Source organism: Zootermopsis nevadensis, unplaced genomic scaffold, assembly GCF_977971745.1.
Source record: "Zootermopsis nevadensis isolate Lab colony 2312 unplaced genomic scaffold, Znev_1.0 Znev_ptg000061l, whole genome shotgun sequence".
Classification (NCBI taxonomy): domain Eukaryota; kingdom Metazoa; phylum Arthropoda; class Insecta; order Blattodea; family Termopsidae; genus Zootermopsis; species Zootermopsis nevadensis.
In genome coordinates, this window is record NW_028259192.1 from 16,341,141 (window position 1) to 16,359,086 (window position 17,946).

General features: G+C 36.1%; 1 protein-coding gene and 1 long non-coding RNA gene across 3 annotated transcripts in view; one reads left to right on the top strand and one right to left on the bottom strand.

The window, feature by feature from the left end:
- Positions 1-17,115, bottom strand: part of LOC110836224 (DNA-dependent protein kinase catalytic subunit) — a 49,807-nt gene extending 32,692 nt beyond the window's left edge. Inside the window, exons 1-19 of one of the 2 annotated variants that reach the window (XM_087340924.1) lie at positions 16,881-17,115; positions 15,483-15,652; positions 14,597-14,777; positions 13,695-13,810; positions 12,692-12,863; positions 12,279-12,487; positions 11,292-11,467; positions 10,706-10,962; positions 9,584-9,733; positions 7,868-7,995; positions 7,150-7,422; positions 6,473-6,667; positions 6,071-6,221; positions 4,799-5,101; positions 3,979-4,089; positions 3,011-3,207; positions 1,814-1,979; positions 977-1,188; positions 393-543 (exon numbers count right to left, since the gene is read on the bottom strand). In XM_087340924.1, coding sequence (XP_087197050.1) covers positions 393-543; positions 977-1,188; positions 1,814-1,979; positions 3,011-3,207; positions 3,979-4,089; positions 4,799-5,101; positions 6,071-6,221; positions 6,473-6,667; positions 7,150-7,422; positions 7,868-7,995; positions 9,584-9,733; positions 10,706-10,962; positions 11,292-11,467; positions 12,279-12,487; positions 12,692-12,863; positions 13,695-13,810; positions 14,597-14,777; positions 15,483-15,652; positions 16,881-17,025 — 3,463 coding nt within the window. In that variant the 5' untranslated portion in view covers positions 17,026-17,115. Of the gene's footprint in view, positions 1-392; positions 544-976; positions 1,189-1,813; positions 1,980-3,010; positions 3,208-3,978; positions 4,090-4,798; positions 5,102-6,070; positions 6,222-6,472; positions 6,668-7,149; positions 7,423-7,867; positions 8,038-9,583; positions 9,734-10,705; positions 10,963-11,291; positions 11,468-12,278; positions 12,488-12,691; positions 12,864-13,694; positions 13,811-14,596; positions 14,778-15,482; positions 15,653-16,880 lie in introns of those variants that run through there. The other variant, XM_087340923.1, reaches the window with a different exon arrangement.
- Positions 421-13,973, top strand: LOC110836296 (uncharacterized). Its single transcript, XR_002545235.2, has 4 exons — positions 421-557; positions 1,904-1,997; positions 7,729-7,832; positions 11,941-13,973. It is a non-coding gene; the product is annotated as an uncharacterized LOC110836296 (long non-coding RNA).
- Positions 17,116-17,946: the final 831 nt, after the last annotated feature.

Below are 17,946 nucleotides of genomic sequence, written 5' to 3' on the forward strand. Positions count from 1 at the left end.
TTTATTTGTGAATAAAAAAAATTGTGTTATAAGAATAACAGTATTTAAAGTTTAATTTTACTTTCAAGTGAAAAGTAAAATTAAACTTGAAATACTGTTATTCTTATAACACAATTTTTTTCATTCACAAATAAAATCTACCGCCTGCTTTTGAGCAAAAATGAAACTAATACAAATCTTTTTTTTACAGTCAGGTAAATACAGTATGTTAGTAGGTTATAGGCCTAAAAATCTGCAAGTACTGTATGTAACCAACTCAAGATACAGAAAGATTTATTTTCATAGTGAATAAGTGATTAATCTGCAACCTGAAGCCTTTACAGCAAGCATGACAAACAGAGGGATGAGTAAATGACCCATCGAGCCACTAGAAGTATTATGTCAAAGCTTACCTGGCAGCAGCTGTGCCAGTACATACACCAGTTCCATACACTTATGTCTGCATTCCACTTGAGTTGAACCACACTTCAACAGCAACCACGACACAGCATCTTTCAGCAAAATTCCCTCAAACTCTGGTGGCTTCCTACGACACTTATCATCCTCCAAAAAAGAAGGTCAGTTTTAGATTTTATAAATTAACACCATTTCAGAAATTACTTGATCTACAGTTTAATTAAATTCATATTCATCTCCCACCAAAGTATTATAGTAAAATTTCACAATTATGAATATAATTTATCATTCTATAAATGTTCATTACATGAGATTTTATTGTATGACAGTACAGATCACATTTCAGGAAAAAATTTATAATGACTAGTCATTCCTTATGATAAAGATGGTTTAAAGGCACAAATAACTTTGGCAAATGAAGCACCTCTAAACCTAAGAAACCTTGGAAGTAACCTAAAGCCAACAGCAATCAGTATTCAAGGACTATTTCAAATTCAACCACTGGACAACATTCCTCAGGATGTATTTTTAAAAGTAGAAACATCTTGGGGAGAAAAAGAGAACATTTTATCATAATTACTTTATTGAAGAGTGAGGCCTTTTCTTTCAGTACTCTTTCAATATGATTTAATGCTGTAACTACTTGTTCATGACTGCCAAGGATTGAATCTGTTTCTTCAGAAAGTGACAGGTTTACAACCATATGGTACAGCAGTTCCAGCCAGTACTCATTCACAACTGATTCCTTCTCTCGCAACACTGTGTAAACACTATTCAAAATCAAAGCTGCACCTGTAAAATGAAAGTAAACACTCACCATCAAAGGACTTAATCTTAATAAATAATAAATAAATAATCTTCATTAAATACAAAGAAATGGAAACAGGACAGCTGTAGACGTTTATACCATATGAATGAAATGCAAAAGCATAAACAGAACCAATACAACACATCCAACATAAAAATTAGCTTATATATAAATGCATATATTTCTGAGTATGGGTAGGCATTTATTTTTAGATTTTCCGATTTTTAAAAAGCTGCAAAATTAATAAAACAGACAATTTTTCACATTTAAAATATATTATATGTGTCTAGTTTCAGGAAGTGACAAATTCCATAAATCTAAGTCACTGACATTCTAATCATACACAACAATGTGTACAACTGTTGTTTAACCAACCAAATGACTCCATGGGGCAGAGTCCTTCTTGAGATGCTGTTACTTTATTGCGGCTTTTTTTTAATTTACCTATAAAAATATAGGTTTTAAAGCCCTTAATATCATTCTGATACTTGGAAGTCACATATTTTAAGCCCAACTTCGTCTTATACCTTCTGTAAGTAATCATAAAACACACAACCATTTTCATGAATGATTTAACCGTATTTTCCAGTGGAATAAGAATTCACTCACCTAAGCGTTTTGAAGGGCATGGATGCAGGCAGAAAGAGTAAATTTGCTTCATTATGGCCTTAATATTCACATGTGAATCTTGCTTTACAGACCATACTACAAATTCATGAAGACATCTAGACGAAAAATCCCTCAATGCTGTGTCAGTTGAATGAGTTATTCCATCCTGCAGTTACAAAATAATGTAAGTAGCAATTGATTTATTCCAACACAAACATATCCAAATGAAATACAGGCTTTCAAACAGAGACATAAAAGTAAAATTCAGGCATGCTGAGATTAAAATGTTTAAAAATATGACATCGACAGGAAGAACAGACTAAAGTTAATAATATGGATGTAGGAAAAGGGTAAAAGCTGTTAATTTAAAGACTGCTTTGGAAATCAATACGAACAGACGATGGTTTGGACAAATTAAAAAAAATACAAAGCTACAGAATCTCTAATGAGGAATTAAAAATAGAAAGAAAGGAAAGGAATTTACTGGGGCAACTAAGCTATCTATGGAAAGAGCAAAGGGAAAGGATATGCTGTGATAGAAGGAAGCAATAAGAATAGGATTTTATATTTTGAAATGGGAGAAAACATACTTTAGGGGAAACTTTTAACAAATAACATTTAAAACAAAACGTGTATTAGACTGACGTGACCAACGCTTATAAATATTGCTGTAATTAGGTATGTGTTTTAAATGGAACACCCTGAAGTAGTATTTATACTGGAAGCTTCAGTTTGAGAAAAATACTGAAGTTTACGCCAAACAATTGGATTCATCATCATGACAATATGCAAGTGCACAGTACTTTATGAATGATGACATTTCTGATAAACTTTATATCATTTGGCTAATTCAACACCTACCCCCCTCCAACCCAATTCTCTGACTTGGTTCTTACTTCAAAAACTGTTTAACTGGACACCATTTGGTTTGATGATACAAAAATATGGTGCCCTCTGTGTCTATACTCATGAAAGAATGCAATGACAAGTATGTGTCATGCATTCATCCTTAAAGTTCTGATTTATAAACTAGTAATTCAAACCTTTTTTGTACAAGCATGGTGTAACAAGATAACATTGTCAGACTGCACATGAATTCAATTTTGTTAAATTCATAAACATGTTAACTACAGATGAAAAAAAATAATGTGCACAATCATCATGAGGAAGCTACAGTATCAGTAATAATAATCATACCATGAGTGTTTGGATCAAGATTTCTGTTTCCTTGCTCTTCAGTTTGAATTTGCTGGAATACCAGTGCACAAGTTGTAGAACCAAGAGGTTGTACAACCTATGGATGGCTGGGTCTGGATCACATCCCAACTTCAGCAGTGGCAATGACAGCTTCTTAAACAGTTCAGAATATTTATCGGAAGTTTGGGCTCCCTGGCCTGAAAAATTGGAAGTTTACAAAGAGCGTCACTTTCCAAAGGCTTCATATATCTGGATGACTTCAAGGCACACTGATTTGACCATAATACTGTTGAAATATATTAATTTCAACCACAACTGCTTGTTACCATCCTTTTGAAGTGGTCTGTTATAGTGATGTCTAATTTGTTTTTGCTTTGCATATTCATTTAAAGGCATCCTTAAAGAAGCCAGGTAAGATAAAATAATGGATGATTAGTGGCGAAAACATTGTATATGCCCTACGGTTCTTCACGATCTCAAGAAACATGGAACCTGCAAGGTGCTCCTCTTGTTACATTTTTATATCCTTAAAAAGCAACATTTATATATGTGTTGAGCATAGTTAAATGAAGGCATATGGTATTGTCCCATGCTTTATCCACCTTATCACTGGATATGCTCAGAGGTCTTTCAGGAATTCCCTGCGATGCTGTGCTGATTCAAAAACCATCCTGGATGGGATAGTGGAGTCTTGAAATCATAAAGTTCTCAATCACAAAAACTTCTCAGTGGAGAAATAATTTTCTTCTTGTAAGATCACAGCATACTTGCTCATAGGAAGTATTTTCCCACATTTTCAAAAACTGATGTGGTCATAAAAATTTAAAAAGTTTCCAGGTTTTTAATAATAAATATGTAAGAGAACTATTAAAATTTTAGACAATAATTTTCATCAAAAATGGTTGTGAGAAATTAAGGATTCCATTTAATCTGAATTCATTATTGCAAAGTGAATGTAATCTACTTACTACGGCCCAACATGAACATGATGATAGCATGCAGCAGTTCACAGGCCGTGAAACGAGTATAGCGATCACTTGATGTCAGTGCCAATTCCACCACTCGAGGAACCAACTTTTCTGCAAATATAGAGAGTCCATTCACAGATCAAAATATTTCATAAAAGAAAGTGACACTTCAGTTAGGCTGAAGAGGCCTTTGCCATAGCCGTTTATCATACAGTGTTGTACACAGTTTAGTAGTGTCTATTACTATTATACCATAGTGTAAAACTGTTACCAGTTTCAGCATACTTTAAAAATTGATAGAATTAAAATCTGCAAACTTTGAATCCCAAAAAGTACAGTATTTGTTGATTCAAATTTCTTAGTTATTTTGGTACCTCCAGTTAGAAGTACTAATACCACATTTCCTTGATTTTAAGACACCATCAATTGAAGATGCACCCTTGATTTAGTAATAGGTTTTCAGGAAAAAAGAATGTCTTATAATCAAAAGAAAACATGATATATATTTTGCACACAAATTCAAATTGACCCTTCATTTCTTAACTATAAAATTGGGGGGGGGGATGCCTTTCAATCTTGTACTTTGTTTAGCCAATGTCTCATCTTTCTCTATAATGAGAAGCTGAAGGTTCAGAGAAGATTTAAGCACAGGCAATTATGTATTTATCCTTCAAGAAAGTTTTGTTTTTAAAAGATGTATGCCTTTTGAAAAGATGTGCTTCCCTTCTCAACAGGTTTTCCATGTATAATGAAAGCAGTGGTGACTGTACCTATGCCCATATGATAAGACTTTAACCATTACTTAAAAAGATGCACAAACCTAATTTAATGTCTAGCTTCATATCCTTGAAAGGCAAAGGAAATTCAAGCGGCTGCTCCAAACATTTAGCCCATGGGACACTGTCTTCTTCCTTCTGAGGCTCCTTCAAAAGTGCCAAGCATGTGGTACTGTCTAACTGACCAAGGAAACTGATTATATCATGCTGAAGCTGAGAAAGCTCTGAATCTGTACGTTCAGCATTTTTCCTGACTACCTTCCTGTTTTTACTGACGTTGGCTCGATTTCTTCTTCCAAGAGCCAGTAATTCCATTTCAATAATCATGTCTTCATCACTGCCCATACCTGTCAAATAAATGAACATCCTGAGATGAAAAGTGACTAATTCAGCAACAATAAAGTGTCACTTTAAAAATAACACATTACAAATAAAACAGTGTAAAATCACCATATTAAAAATCAATAATGTTTATTAACATGTAACATGATGAAGCACATCTCAGCCAAGTTTGTTCACAACTGCTGATAGGAGCAGAAAGAAACTGCTTTTCTGAGGTTTCTATTATGCCTGGATGTGCAGAAACCAAGGAAAGCATTCCCTGTGAGTGTGGCAAAGTCTGCATTGGGGAGACTGGCCATTCTATCAAGACTAGTGTCAATGAGCACCAGTGCCACATCCGGCTCGAGCAACCTGATAAATCTGCCTTGACCGAACACAGCATCAACCTGGGCCACCGCATCCAACTCCAGGACACCTCTATCCTGTCCACAAAATCGAGATACATGGACTGGATAATCAGGGAACTCCAGCGCTTAAATATACCGTGAAAGACAAAGACCAGATGATGTGGAAACAACTGAACATAAGTCAATGGAACAGCTGTTAGCAATGTCAAAAACTGAGTCTGAGAGGTGCTTTGGGAACTGCCAGGAATGATCAAACAAGACATAGGAACCTACTTTGAACAGTATTAACCTCAAATCCCTACAAGTATGGTACCTTAGTTTTCACATATTCAGTCTCAGTACTTTGTGATCAGATCTGCAACTGCATCACCAGGATTTTCTTTTCTCATTAGCTCACAAAAAGACTTACAACTGACCAGAGGAACAAATTAGATGTTCACTTTTTTAAAAAATAATATTGTTTTGAAAGTATGATAACATAACAGCTCTGAAGAATTAATAATCAGATACAACCAATAAGTTGAAATTTACTGACTGGCAGAATTTAGCTGTAAAGAAGTGGTACAAAGAAGAACATTAAACTATGTCAAAAAATGTTCTAACCTCCAGTCTATTTTATTAAATTACCTTTGCTCCGTAAGAATGGATCAAGATGGGGCAAAACCTGCACAAGAAGCGGCTTCATCAAATGTGATGGTAATGTACTGTACCACTTATCCAAAGCAGAAATACCAAGGCGAGCTAGAGGTAACATACTTCGACCCACTCGGAATATTGCCTATGAATCAAGAAGCATATTTCATCACATGTCTTACAAACTGTTCTACAAAAAAGAGAAGAAACTCTACCAAAATGGAATAATCCCTTATTTCCATTGTTCCAATGCCAAGACAAAGGACATTCAAATAATCAACAATTTCTTTCATCTTAAGTCATCAGGACTGAACTCAATGCAATAACAGCAACACTGTCACAGATCAGTAACATATAATTTTATATAAAATAACAACAAAACTACAAATTTAATACCTCAAAAGCTGGCGCTGCATGTGGTAGTAGAGGCACAATCAAAGCTGTTGGAGCAGCTATCACAGTCTGAAGACAAGCCACTTGCAAATCATTCTTGTACTGCTGTAGTCGAATCAACAGTTCCTGAAGGAACCTGCACAAAAGTGTGTAACATGCTCTTTGTTCATTGGTCTGGCTCTGCATATCTTCACAGTCCTATGAACACATCACAGGTTACAATTAACCAATAACCCTTTAATAGATACCAAGGGAACAAAATTATTAATACTGAAGCTTGCCATTAGAAAATTATTCAAAACCAGTTCATATCAAAACAATCTATTTCCATAAGACCCATTTTAATAGCACCCTTCCACCTCTTCCTCCATCTTCCATGTGGTCACTTACAAAAGGATTCTCCACCAACAATCCATATACATTTCTTTGCTTCCCCATCAAATCTTACATATATTCACATTCATTACACAAAATATTTATTGTAGTTCTATTATTTAATTTAATTTTCTTACAAACAAGCCACAACCTTAACAAACAGAACACAATGATAATAATAATAATATGTCTGGACCTGAAATAATTAAATTACTATTTTATGAAAATATTATGTTCAGAATTATTTGTTAAAATTTAACAATAAACAGCTGGCTTATTAAATGTCAAGCTCATACAATACTTACATCAAAATAATGAAGCCTGTCACAAAGCTGCAGAGCCATAGTCAGCAACTTATAAAAGCCGCTGACTAAAGGTTTATGAGAAGATTCAGAAATAACTTGGTAACAGAAAGGCTGAATCCATTTCTCAAACTGCACACAATCAGCACTTATCAACACATCTCTCATCAGATCCACCAAGTTGATAAAGACTTGAAAATCTTTGCAATTGTTAGCTTGAAGTCCAGACTCTGGATCAAGGACTGGAACGTCTTCTTCACCAGACCTGTCTGATGTCTGAAATAGGATTGAAATGCACCACATACAGTATTATTGGCATAAATCAACACTGTAAGCAAATATGATCCATACTGAGCATGTTATTTTTCAAGAGTCAAAATAATCACTTTTATCTGACCATCACATGCGCATTTCTCTGAAATTTTTGTTACAAAAATTAGGATTCATATAACATCCTAAGATTTTGGTACCCTGAATCTTCATTTAAGTTATTAGTTTTCAGAACTGACCATATATCGCAGTGTAAACCACAGCACACAATCCGTACAACAAAAATGTCTTGCAAGTTATTTTTCGTTGCAGGTTTCAAGTAAATAACAAGAGTGACGCAATACTATCAGCAACATTCAGCACCAAGAAAGAAATCAAAGACGAAACACTAGAAGATCAAAGATAAATTAAAGACCGTAAGTTTATGCCTCTCAATTGTAATTAAACTTACACTTAAAGCTTCTATATTTATTTTTTTCCTGATGCTTAGGTCCAACTTCTTCAGCAATGCAAGGACAGTCCTAATAAGCTCATCATACACTTTGATAACTATCAACTGTGTCTGTGCCAGTGAAGTACCTGTTCCAGACACAAAAATAAAGTGCATTTCATGGCAGAGCAAAAACATTTTATACTAGAAAACTGCGTTATTATACTTCCTGTTAACATTAATAACTTATTCTAAGCAATCAAAAATTAATTTTCTTCTTCACTTCACGGATTAGGCTAAAGCCTGTTCCGCGGACAGTTGATCAAGTAAACTTGTCATATGTTAGCCTCTTTTAAGGCTTTAGAGTAGTAGGTGGCAAGCCTGCTGCCTCTGCACAATTTCAGTTCAATCCTAATTCGACTGCCAGAATGAATTTTCAAAATTAATAATTCTTCATTATACTTTTTTATTTATATACCAATATGTACATATTCCTTGATGGCTAAATGTTTCTAACCAACAATTCCAAACTTTGCTATACCAGATATAATTCCACAGAAATTATATTATTCAGAAGGTGCTTTATAACCCACATACAATATTTCTCATATGTTGGTTTCTTGATTCAGTGAGTAATTCCATTAATTTTAAGAGCTTTCAGATGGAATCGATGTCTGAATTTTAAGTACACATAAAAACGATTACAAAACTGGTACCAAAACAAATGTAAAATTCTGGAAAAGTGATATCAATTTAAATTCTGGACCAATTCTGTGGACATTATCCTCTATTTTGTACTTCCTAACATTATCACATGACAAAAATTGAAGAAAATGAAAAGTTTCTTTTTATCAGACTTTTCAAAAAATATATGCTTAGGTCCAACTTCTTCAGCAATGCAAGGACAGTCCTAATAAGCTCATCATACACTTTGATAACTATCAACTGTGTCTGTGCCAGTGAAGTACCTGTTCCAGACACAAAAATAAAGTGCATTTCATGGCAGAGCAAAAACATTTTATACTAGAAAACTGCGTTATTATACTTCCTGTTAACATTAATAACTTATTCTAAGCAATCAAAAATTAATTTTCTTCTTCACTTCACGGATTAGGCTAAAGCCTGTTCCGCGGACAGTTGATCAAGTAAACTTGTCATATGTTAGCCTCTTTTAAGGCTTTAGAGTAGTAGGTGGCAAGCCTGCTGCCTCTGCACAATTTCAGTTCAATCCTAATTCGACTGCCAGAATGAATTTTCAAAATTAATAATTCTTCATTATACTTTTTTATTTATATACCAATATGTACATATTCCTTGATGGCTAAATGTTTCTAACCAACAATTCCAAACTTTGCTATACCAGATATAATTCCACAGAAATTATATTATTCAGAAGGTGCTTTATAACCCACATACAATATTTCTCATATGTTGGTTTCTTGATTCAGTGAGTAATTCCATTAATTTTAAGAGCTTTCAGATGGAATCGATGTCTGAATTTTAAGTACACATAAAAACGATTACAAAACTGGTACCAAAACAAATGTAAAATTCTGGAAAAGTGATATCAATTTAAATTCTGGACCAATTCTGTGGACATTATCCTCTATTTTGTACTTCCTAACATTATCACATGACAAAAATTGAAGAAAATGAAAAGTTTCTTTTTATCAGACTTTTCAAAAAATATAACAATCTGTAACATTCATTTTGCTTAGAAAACATGTTTCAACTTACTTTTTCCTTGAAATTTTTGAACACTCAGTAATGCCATCCATAGTGGTATATAGTCTCTGTATGTAATGGGATTTCTCTGGAATTGGCCCTTTTGAAGTTCCACATCAATAGTAATTTGGTGTTTACACGAACGGATCACTCCTTGATATACTATAAAAAAATCAATTTAATTAATGCATAAAATTAAAATATGGTGTTTATATGAATAAATATGGTTTGACCTGTACAGGTGTCTCCACAAACATTAAATTAATAACACATCCATGCACAAAGTGACTATAAAGTTTACAGATTCAAGTAAGTGTTCTGTTCAAAACAGACACCTACACAGCTGTTAACAAAAGTATGGTGTCGCAACTCTGGAAGTTCATGCTGTGTTCAACATGTGGTTTCAAACATGAAGATTTCATCACAGGTTGTGTGTGTGTGTATATATATATATATATATACACACATACACACACACACACATATATATATATATATATATATACATGATAGAATCAGTTCATTAGCTTGACTCTGCCATTAAAGTAGTTCCTTTCAACTGTCATGCATTTCTGTAAGTGGCCATATCACTATTGGAACACTCCTTCAGGCTGCTTCCTGTGACCTCCTTAATTGCTACCATCATGGCTTCTTCCAACATTTCTGCCAAGTGAAGCCTGTGTCCCTACATGAGGACTTGTAATTTTTGGGGCTTGGCAGTTATCCGTAGGACCTAGATCTGAGGAAAGTGATGCTGTGCAGGCACAGAAGTACCATTCGTCACCAGATACTCCTGTACCAAAAGAGACCAATGAGCTGGCACAGTGTAGCAATTAATTTCCAAATCCCCAAAGATGGGAGCATTTATGGTGGAATAATTCTCATAGACAGCACAGCATGCCTCTGTATATAGTCTTGTTGATGTAATATGAATTTCCAGAATAAAATTGTGGTGAACAATGCTCTGGCCATCCAGAAACACCTCCAGTAGTGTCTTTCTGAGTGGTCTGCTTACAACGCCTGCTTTCTGGATAATTAGGACAGCATCCACTATGTGGCTTGATATTTGTAAAGTACAAAATTTACCTTTCCTGCCTCCTGAAATGGAAGTGAGAATAACAAGTATCTACTTACCCATATTTGAAAGGAAGTCATCGAGATAAGTGCCACCACATTCTGCAAGATTGCACAGCGTAACAATAATGGCACGAATGGCAAGCCAGTGAAAAGGTTTGGGCAACTTGGGGAAGTTCTCAATGAGCAGCACAGTGAGGTACTGCAAAGCTACCAACCGTTCATTTGTCACATTCATCAGCTGCATTATTATACTCGACAAAGATTCAATGTAATGTGGGAGATTCTGGAGATCCATATTACTTACATCCTCTTCCCTGGAATAAGACATAACACTCAGAAACAAGCAGTCAGTAAGTCAAGAAATTTCCACATGTAGACACAATTTAAATAATAATTACAGTACCTGCAGTCAAGAAAAAATGACAAAGATATTGGATACAAAGATTTTTAAAATAAATTATTTTGGGAAATGACTCCATTACTATAGACTTCTGTTTTACAGATATATCCTCTGTGTATTGACTCTAATATACTACACACTTCAATGTAAAGCTGTCTCTTTTCCCAAAACACAGCAGAAGTTCCTTATTTAGGGCCACACATGTTAAATAAACACAGCTTTTACAAGACACAGAGCACTTACTTGAAGTATATTTGTTCTGCACGTTGCATTACCACAGTGAACATTTGTACTACATCCTGTAATTCCATAAAAATATGACAAGGAGCAGCAAATAGGCCAAAAGCTTTTATGGCAAGCTTTATGTCATAGGATGATGTACCCCTGTTTAACATCTCCTTGAAGGAAGAAATGAAGTACTGAAATTAAAGAAAAGGATATTAAGGGAATGCAAAAATCTGTGATATGAGGTTCTCATGGTATCACAACTAATAACTACAGTGTCATGCAAATGAACATACATAAATTATATTTAAAAGTGCATCCACTTAAAATTAATCTCCCCTAATCAGATTGGCCTTCAATATTAACATAACATGATTTTGTGTGCGCTTAGTAATATTACATCACTCTGTATACCAGGGGACATGGTCATATAGATAAACTGCTATGAGTGTGAGCATGGCCTTCAGCTTCATGAACAGAGCTGTAGTGTCTAACTAATGAGCACAATGCATTTTCAGCTTCTATGTACAAAGGAGGGGTCCACAGTGGCCGCGCGGTCTGAGGCGTGGGCCTTGTGCCACTCGGTCACAAGGACCGTGGGTTCAAATCCCACTCAAGCCATGGATGTTTGTCTGCATTTTTCTGTGTTGTGCTGTCCTGTGTACAGGTAGATGCCTTGTGACGGGTCGATCCCTCATCCGAGGAATCCTACCGAATGTCCATAGATCAAGCCAACGAAAAGTTGGGACCCGCAGTGCTCAGGCACTTGAAGAACGGGTCGTTCCCAGTATGTACAAAGGATTGTCTTACAGTGATACACCTATACCAAGATCTGGTGTACAACATTGGTATACTTTTTTCAGCAGTCTCGAAGATTGTGTCAGAGAAGTATCTGACTAAAAATTAAATTAATTTGAAAAGTCGGATATTTTTTAGCTACTACAACAAAGTTCAAAACATGAGTCTCTGAATTTCATTATGAAGAGATTCTACAAAGGTACTAACCAAAAATACACTTCGCCCTGTTTCTGATTTGTTGTCCTTAAGAATTAAGGCTATTTGATTGTAGAACATATCAAGAGCTCCAACACCAGCTTTGTGATCTTCTCCAGCTGACTGCACCCATGTCTGAAGAAATTCATGCCAAAATTTGTACTTATCATATAAAAATTTGGCCAGCTGCCATCCATGTGCTTGAATCAATCCCAAGGCAGCTGTAACATATATAAATCACACAAGACTTTCTTTCACATGTTTTTATAAAACCTGGATTTTGTAAAAAAAACAGCGAATTACAGAAAAGGAGGTGGTGCTTACACTACACTAAGCATGTGACAGTTCAACAAGAACAAATACACACAAACAAATTCCAAACCCTGTATTACTCCTTGTACCAGTATTATTATACATTTACATACCCCTTGGTGCAACTCTCATTTCCCCATGTTTCTGAGCCACTGCAGTCATGCAATCATAGATCTTCTTACCCTCCTTTTCCTCAGGATTTAATGGGAATACATACAAGAATTCTGTTAGCCCACTTAAACATCCTGCAATTATTTGATATTTGACAGCACTTGCAAGACGTGTCTGTAATTACAAAAAGAAATGTATGAAACTAAAAATATGCACTCTATCAGAGCTACTTGGAAATAAGTGTGTGGGTATGTATTAATATAAATGTATACTTCGAAAGATACAATGTATAAACCTCATCACATCCTCTCTCTCTCCCTCCTTTTTTTTTGAGATAGAGAGAGAACAGGAAATCTGTACAGTAACTTATGATACATTTAATCAAAACTATTAGAAACACATTAAAAAATAATATTGTGTCCATCTTCATGTGAAAAGTTGTAAATTTTTAAACTATGAAGTTCATAATCATAATATATGTGTACAGGTCAAAAAAGTAAATAAATACAAACACTAGAATGATCAGTTCATACATACACACATACATGGCACTCAAAGAAGAAAAATATATATATATATATATATATATATATATATATATATATATGACACACATTAAATTGTATTTTTCATTATTGTAATAGATTCTGTAAACTTCATGTGGTAAAACAAGCTAGAAAATGCATGCACAACATAACAATTCTGGTATGTTTGACAGAATATAATCTTTGCAAACGGTGCCTGTGGTATCAGTGCTGTATTGTGTGGCCACAGATCCCCAAGATAATTATGTTAACCAAGGCCCCTTAATGGTACCTGCACCTTGTCGTGGTAGTGGGGCTTGAGTACCTCAGTGGCGGTAGCGTAGCTACTGGTAGGGCCTCCCTAGGAGGAGAGGTCAGACTAAGACAGGTACCCTGTACAAATATAAATAAAACGTCCTCTTCTAAACACATTTCCACTTTATGTTGGTTGTCTGAAATCAAACATGTAATGTAAACTTACCTGCATTTCCAGTTGACTCAGATATATTCTGAGCAGAAGACTTGTTTCCTCTCGTTTTAAGCATTCTGGATATCTACGTACAATTACACCCAGTATATGAAGATGTTTCTGTATGACTGAAAGAATTAATTTCAGAGTATTGTAATTGCTTGTATAAATTTTATTTTACCTGTTAGGTGGAGTTACTTCTTAGCACTTAATAATCCAGAGTAGTCAGGAAACACTATGATTGGAAAAAGCATGTAAAAAGTTTTGGAAAGTAAACACAACATATTAGAATTTCACATTTTCATCACCCGTGACTTCACACTTCCACAGTGTTCCCACTCATTCATATATGTATACTTTAACGATCTGCAATTTGTAGTCTTGCGTCTTGTCAACAGGCTGTGACCAACAATTATTATTTCTTTGTACTCTTTTTCAGAATATGTAGATATGCCTGTGTCTGATATAACATTGTTTGAAATTCTGCCTGCATCATGCATCGTTTTATCAACTGGAGGAATACCACTTCTGCAAATTTAATACTTTGTAAGTTTTTCTTAATATACATCATTCACTCCCAGGTAAGTCACCAGTGTAATATTTTGTTGTTTCCTACAGGAACTACCACAAACAACATTCTATCATAAAATTTTGTGTTCAACTTGCTACCATGCAAAAATTGTATAGTTGGCCTAATTATATGCTAAAGTCAAAAAATTCCAAGACTTGACCCTAACACAGCCACACTCAAAGTACTCTCCTTGACCTAAAGTGCCCAGAATGACAAGCTGTGAAAATTAACTGTGTCTAGGTCATGCCTGGTTGGGTTTTTTTTTAAAAAAAAAGTGTTAACCACTTGTTTCTAGAGACATTTACCAAACTAATAGTTTGTTTCAGTGTCATTAAGTAACTACCTTTAGCTGGCATTACATTGCTTTTGTTATTCTTGAATGGGTCAATCAGCTTGTCGAAGAGTTCATTTACATTTAGATCATCACTCCATGGTCCATTTTCCAGGATAGATTGCAACACATCAAATGCTTTATCTTTTTCTTCTGCTTTTTTATCCAGTAATATGCAAGTCTTGCATAAATCCTATCATAATAAAGCACACGAAAGGACTATTAGCTTAACAAGCATCTAATCATACATGGTTTTATAATTAGATAGCACTCCTGCCTAACAACACTGAAGAAGTCCCTGGGCTAGGAGACAGCTACTCTGACTGAAAGTTTTGTGGTTTCTCTCAATCCTATTACAGAAATACCACAATAGTATTTTAAAACAGGCTATGAATGTTTCTTCCCACTTCATTCACAGTCATCCTGACACTTCTTATTCAGAGCTGCGACTCGTAATAATTTACGAGATTATGAATACAGGCATGAATTGATAATTTATAAGTACACATTATCAGAACTAGAACACAGTATAAAATAATCAGAAGAAACAAAAACAAATATTATCAAAAGTCACATTATCAGTGTAAGAAGATAGGTATGTGTTTAAGGAAAACTATAAAAGCAGGCAAGTAATCAAAACACAAATTAATATGAAGGAAACGCTCCTTATGCATACAGATGACAGTGAAGAGATTGTAACTTGGGCAAACTGTAATTATTATTTGTAATATAACTTTTATTCAGTGAAGTTTATGAACTGAACTGTGTGACATATGTCAAAAATATGTATGAAGACAAATGGTGAGTCACAACCTCTCACACATCCTTAACAATTTGGTTATTCAAGTCATTATTTTGATAAAGTAACAGCATACACAATGAAGTGTAACTGTTGTACCTTAATTCGGAGAACATGGCATGACATTCTTTCTTTGAAGAAATCAATTAACTCTTTGAGCAATAGAAATGATTCCTTGATGGAAAAAACGAAGGAATCTTGTTTCATTGCTCTCTGAATAAATGGTAGAATTCCTGTCTTCTTGTCAAACAAAGTTGCAAATGCTCCATCTGAAAAAGAATTACACTGATGAGTTTAAGCAAATTTTTGTAATTTTCTTAAGAGCTCACTACTGAAGAACAGTTAAAATAATACACAACCAACAGACCACAAAATCAGAAGCATTTTTTAAAATAACAATGATAAATGCAACCTTTTAAAATTATAGTTTCCCTATAGTTATGGTGTGTCCACAGTGGCTGCGCGGTCTGAGGCATGGGCCTTGTGCCGTTTGGTCACTGGGACCGTGGGTTCGAATCCCACTCAAGCCATGGATGTTTGTCCGCGTTTTTCCGTGTTGTGCTGTCCTGTGTACAGGTAGAGGCCTTGTGACGGGCCAATCCCTCGTCCAAGGAGTCCTACCGAATATCCATAGATCAAGCCAACAAAAAGTTGGGACCCGCAGTGCTCAGGCACTTGAAGAACGGGTCTTTCCTAATGTCCCAGTATAGTTATGGCAGATGAAGAAACAAAACATTGAAATGTGAAAATATGACCAGGTAATGGAAAACTAATTCATTGCGCTATGACATGATGATGTTTAGTGGAGTGGAGGCACGGGTCTGCACATTCTTAACATTAGCACATAACAGAGCTAAATTGTCAGTGTTACTCTCAGGTTGCCCTACCGCAGAGAAAGATCTCTTGTTACTCATTCAGCAGGGACCTGGGAGAGGCCCGGAGCTGGTCTGGATGTACTGGCAAAGGGAAAAATTCTTTCCCTTTAGTCATGCTGTTAATCAGCAATGAACAAATTATGACAATGATCATACTGTGTTGATGTCAACTGGTTAGCATGCCTGCTTCAGATTTGAGAGGTCCTGGATTCAAATATTGGCTGCCCTTTCTGTGGTTTTTCATTGGTTTTCCTCAGCTTCTACATGCAAATTGTAGGATAGTACTTTAAATTATGCATCATTAAAAAAAGTTGTGCGTGCATACGCGTTATAGCTGTATGAGCTTTTACAATTGGTTTTACCCCTTGCACGATGGGGCCGTCGCAGGACCTCTACCTACAGAGGGTGGCAATAAGACACAAAGACAAGGTGCCTCGGGTGTGATTAAAACCCACGATCCGTGTTCGGGCGATCAAGTACTACGCCTTAAACCGCGCGACCACTGTGACTGCATAAATCAGAAACAAAATTAAATAGGTCATATCTGAACACAACTCTGCTACTGATTTTCTGGCATTTAACTATGGTAAGTTTCACACAAATTCAATCCGTTCACACTCACCCAAATCCGTCCTCGTTCGCTCAACTTCAAAATATCCTCTAATATTAGTGACATTTCTTTTAGCCTCGCTGTCTTTAATCAGATAACTTCCAGAAATGCAGCCGTTTAGAGCTTCTACAAAATTAATTAATTCACTTCCCATCATGGAGCACCACTTCCAAATTGTTCACTCACACAACGTTACCGGTATTTGCGCCATTCCGTTATTGGAATCCTACCCATTAGACTATACGTCAAACAACGTTGCCATGTCGGCAGTGGGGGGGGGGGGGCGACAATAACACGTTCGGTAATTTTCAATGGGCTTTGCAGTTCTCGATTCTAGTGGATGCAGACCAGAGAAATTATTCTTTGGCCCCGACATCTACAAGCTTCTCTTCGCTGCTGGACCATTTCAGTTACTGACATGGTTAACGAGGCGTAGCGCGCGAACGACTATGCCCCTGCAAGTGCACCGAAATTAAGAAGTCCCTAGGAGGTTCCTTAGGACATCAAGGGACTTCAGGTTACCAAGGATCCAAACCCGAACAGGGTTTTGAGACATCTACCTAAGCCGCGACAACCTTTCTCACGAAAGTGTGAAACTCAATCCTCCGCAGGCAGTACCTTCCGCCAGAATGGAAACACGCTCGCATGGTATCCATTAAATCTGGGGAAGGACCACATGCTGCTTCTTCCCACAGACCCATCAGTCTTCTTTGTTAAGGCCGCGAGACGCGGTATCTTGGGGTGACCCTTGACACCTTTCTTACCCGTTCGGCGTACGTCTGCCAGGTGGGAGTGAAGACAGATCAACGATTAGGAGTGCTTGGCCCTCTACTTAACAGGAGAAGCGGCCTGTCCGTAAGAAACGGTGTGGCTGCACTTCAAGCAGCTCAACCGACCTATAATGGACTACGTATGCCCGATCTGGAGATCAGCTGCCTACAGCCATGTGCGAAAGCTGAAAGTGTTATAATCCAGGTGTCTTCGCAATGCGACTAGCGCGCCTCGGTACGTTATTAACAGGCAAATTGACAAGGATTTTGGGATTACATTCTTCGCCGACAACGTCAGAGCTCTCAAG